This window comes from Sminthopsis crassicaudata, chromosome 6 (genome assembly GCF_048593235.1).
Source record: "Sminthopsis crassicaudata isolate SCR6 chromosome 6, ASM4859323v1, whole genome shotgun sequence".
Taxonomy (NCBI): Eukaryota; Metazoa; Chordata; class Mammalia; order Dasyuromorphia; family Dasyuridae; genus Sminthopsis; species Sminthopsis crassicaudata.
In genome coordinates, this window is record NC_133622.1 from 221,094,985 (window position 1) to 221,097,131 (window position 2,147).

The following is a 2,147-nucleotide window of genomic DNA, read 5'->3' on the forward strand; positions in this document are numbered from 1 at the left end:
GAGGAAAGCTCTTGCCACAGTTTCTCAGACTCTCCTCGCTCGCTTAATTTCGCTGTCCTGAAGCTAAGCCGTAAGTTCTCTGGATCTGTTCTGAGCATGACCTGGGTGCAGTTCGGACTGCCGATTTAGGGTCCTAGCAAGCCCGCCTTCTCCCCGCCAGACCTCGCCGGCCGTTTACTATAGAAAATCGAGTCCCCCCAACTTCCCTCCCATCTCAGCGAAAGGGTCTGGAAACGAAGGGAGAGAAAGTTGGGAGGCGGAGAACCCTCCCTGAGTGTATTGTACATTTAGGGACCCGATACGGATGATACAGGACCCCTAGTCTGGCGCCGACTGGGCCACACTGAAATAAAGAAAACTGACGGACCCTTTTCTAGAACTAGAAAACCTTCTCACTTGATGGCCCACAAGGGTCAGTCACTGCCCTGAGAATTAAATCTTTCCTTCTGGTCCACTAGGGCCAGAGGATCCAACTGCCCCTGTGACAGAGTTGAGCACCTTTATTGCTCCCTAAATCCCGCTGTGAGACTGAGACTCTCTCCTTTCCCTTGGGATTCCTTTCCTGGGGTCGCCCGAGGATGACACTAACCACAGAGAGTTGAGCAAAGTCCGAGTGTGGCATCCCAGAGACCCCCCCCCCTTTCTGCAACCCGAAGAAGCCTGCCCCAACCCGCCCAGCCCAAGTCAGCCTGGAGCTCACGACTGCGTGGGGTCAGTGGGAAGCAGTTTTCAAGGGAGTTTCAGGGCTACTTAGTGGATAACAGTTTTGGAGAACCTTGGACAGCAGTTTTGACCGCCAAGGCTGGTTTCCCCAGAACCTGAGGTTGCGCCCTCCCAAAAAAAAAAAAAAAAAAAAATGTCCTCAAACCGAACCAAACCAAAAAATCCACAATTTCCCCCCCCCCTCGTCCCGACCCCCACGATCACTACCAAAAACGAAATCTAGCCTCTAGCAGTAGCACCGAGGCGGCAGCAGAGGCCCAGCAGCCCACAGGCCGTCTGGTCAAGCTCCTCCAGGCCTCGGTTTCTTTTTCCACCACCCGGTCCTACGCTTCCTCCAGTTCGGATCCCCTACGCTTCTGAGCGATTCCCGAGGTCAGCAAAGAAAGACCAGAAAACACTTACTGTTCTGCATGGTGGCTTGAGGCAGCGGGATCCCACGTGGCTCGGATATAGGGCTCTATTAGCAATAAAACAAGCATTAATCAGGAGTTGCAGGGCTCAGGGCAGGCCTAGCTTAGCGCTAATGGAAATAAGGCTTGCAGAGAGCGGGAATGAGAGCGCTTCTTCTAATAAACTGATAGCTATGACCACATGGCGACAGATGAAGAGCATCAAGAAGAGTCTCCAATTCGTGCAAATTTTGCCCCCTTAATTTTTGTCTTAGAAAGAGAATCATCCCAATCTTTCACAGTTCCTCAGATCATTTAACCCTCTAGTCAACTGCATCATGCATCTAATTTAGTTTTAGTTTGGGTGTTTTTTCCCCCCTTTAAAAGCCGATGGAGCTTTCTGGGTGGACAATTTCTCTTCCCACCCTCTTTTGGCAATTTTTAAAAAACCTCCAAATAAGGACTCCTTCCCTCCTCAAACTTGCCTGAGATCTGGATGACTGTCCCTCGCTTACAATGGGAGGACTTACACATCTGCACGTCCCTAGTTAAAGTCTTCCCCCTAAAGCAAAGAGGAAAGAAAGAAAAAAAAAAGTATATTTCAAAGTGTCATTGAGCCAGGTTCTCAAAGGTCTGCTTCACAGACAAACAAGTTAAAGCCCAACGTTCGACTAAGCCTTTGCAGAACAACCAGACAGCAATGAAACCCCAATCAAGCTCTTCCCCCCTCCCAACACGCACAAAAAGGTCTTGGGACTGAAGAAGAGACTCCTTCTGCTCCACTCTAAAAGAAGTTGGAAACTCGGAAATTACTTTGAATATGCCGCGAGGGAAGACAAATAAGAGAAAGAGAGAGGAGTAAATAAAGGAGAAATCACATTAGAGACCAAGGGGGAAAAAAAGAAGAAAAGAAAGCAAGAGTGAAGAGAGGGAGTAGGGGGAGAGGAGGGAAAAGGTTAGCTGAAGAAAAAAAGAAGAGGAAGAAGGAAAAGAAGAATAGAGGAAAAGAGAGAGGAAGAATAAAAGAAAAAGATA

General features: G+C 48.8%; 1 protein-coding gene across 1 annotated transcript in view; it reads right to left on the reverse strand.

Moving 5' to 3' along the window:
- The window catches only part of PAX6 (paired box 6), a 21,966-nt gene extending 20,765 nt beyond the window's left edge, over nt 1-1,201 (reverse strand). Inside the window, 1 exon segment of the mRNA XM_074276802.1 lies at nt 1,126-1,201. Coding sequence (XP_074132903.1) covers nt 1,126-1,135 — 10 coding nt within the window. The 5' untranslated portion in view covers nt 1,136-1,201.
- Nucleotides 1,202-2,147: the final 946 nt, after the last annotated feature.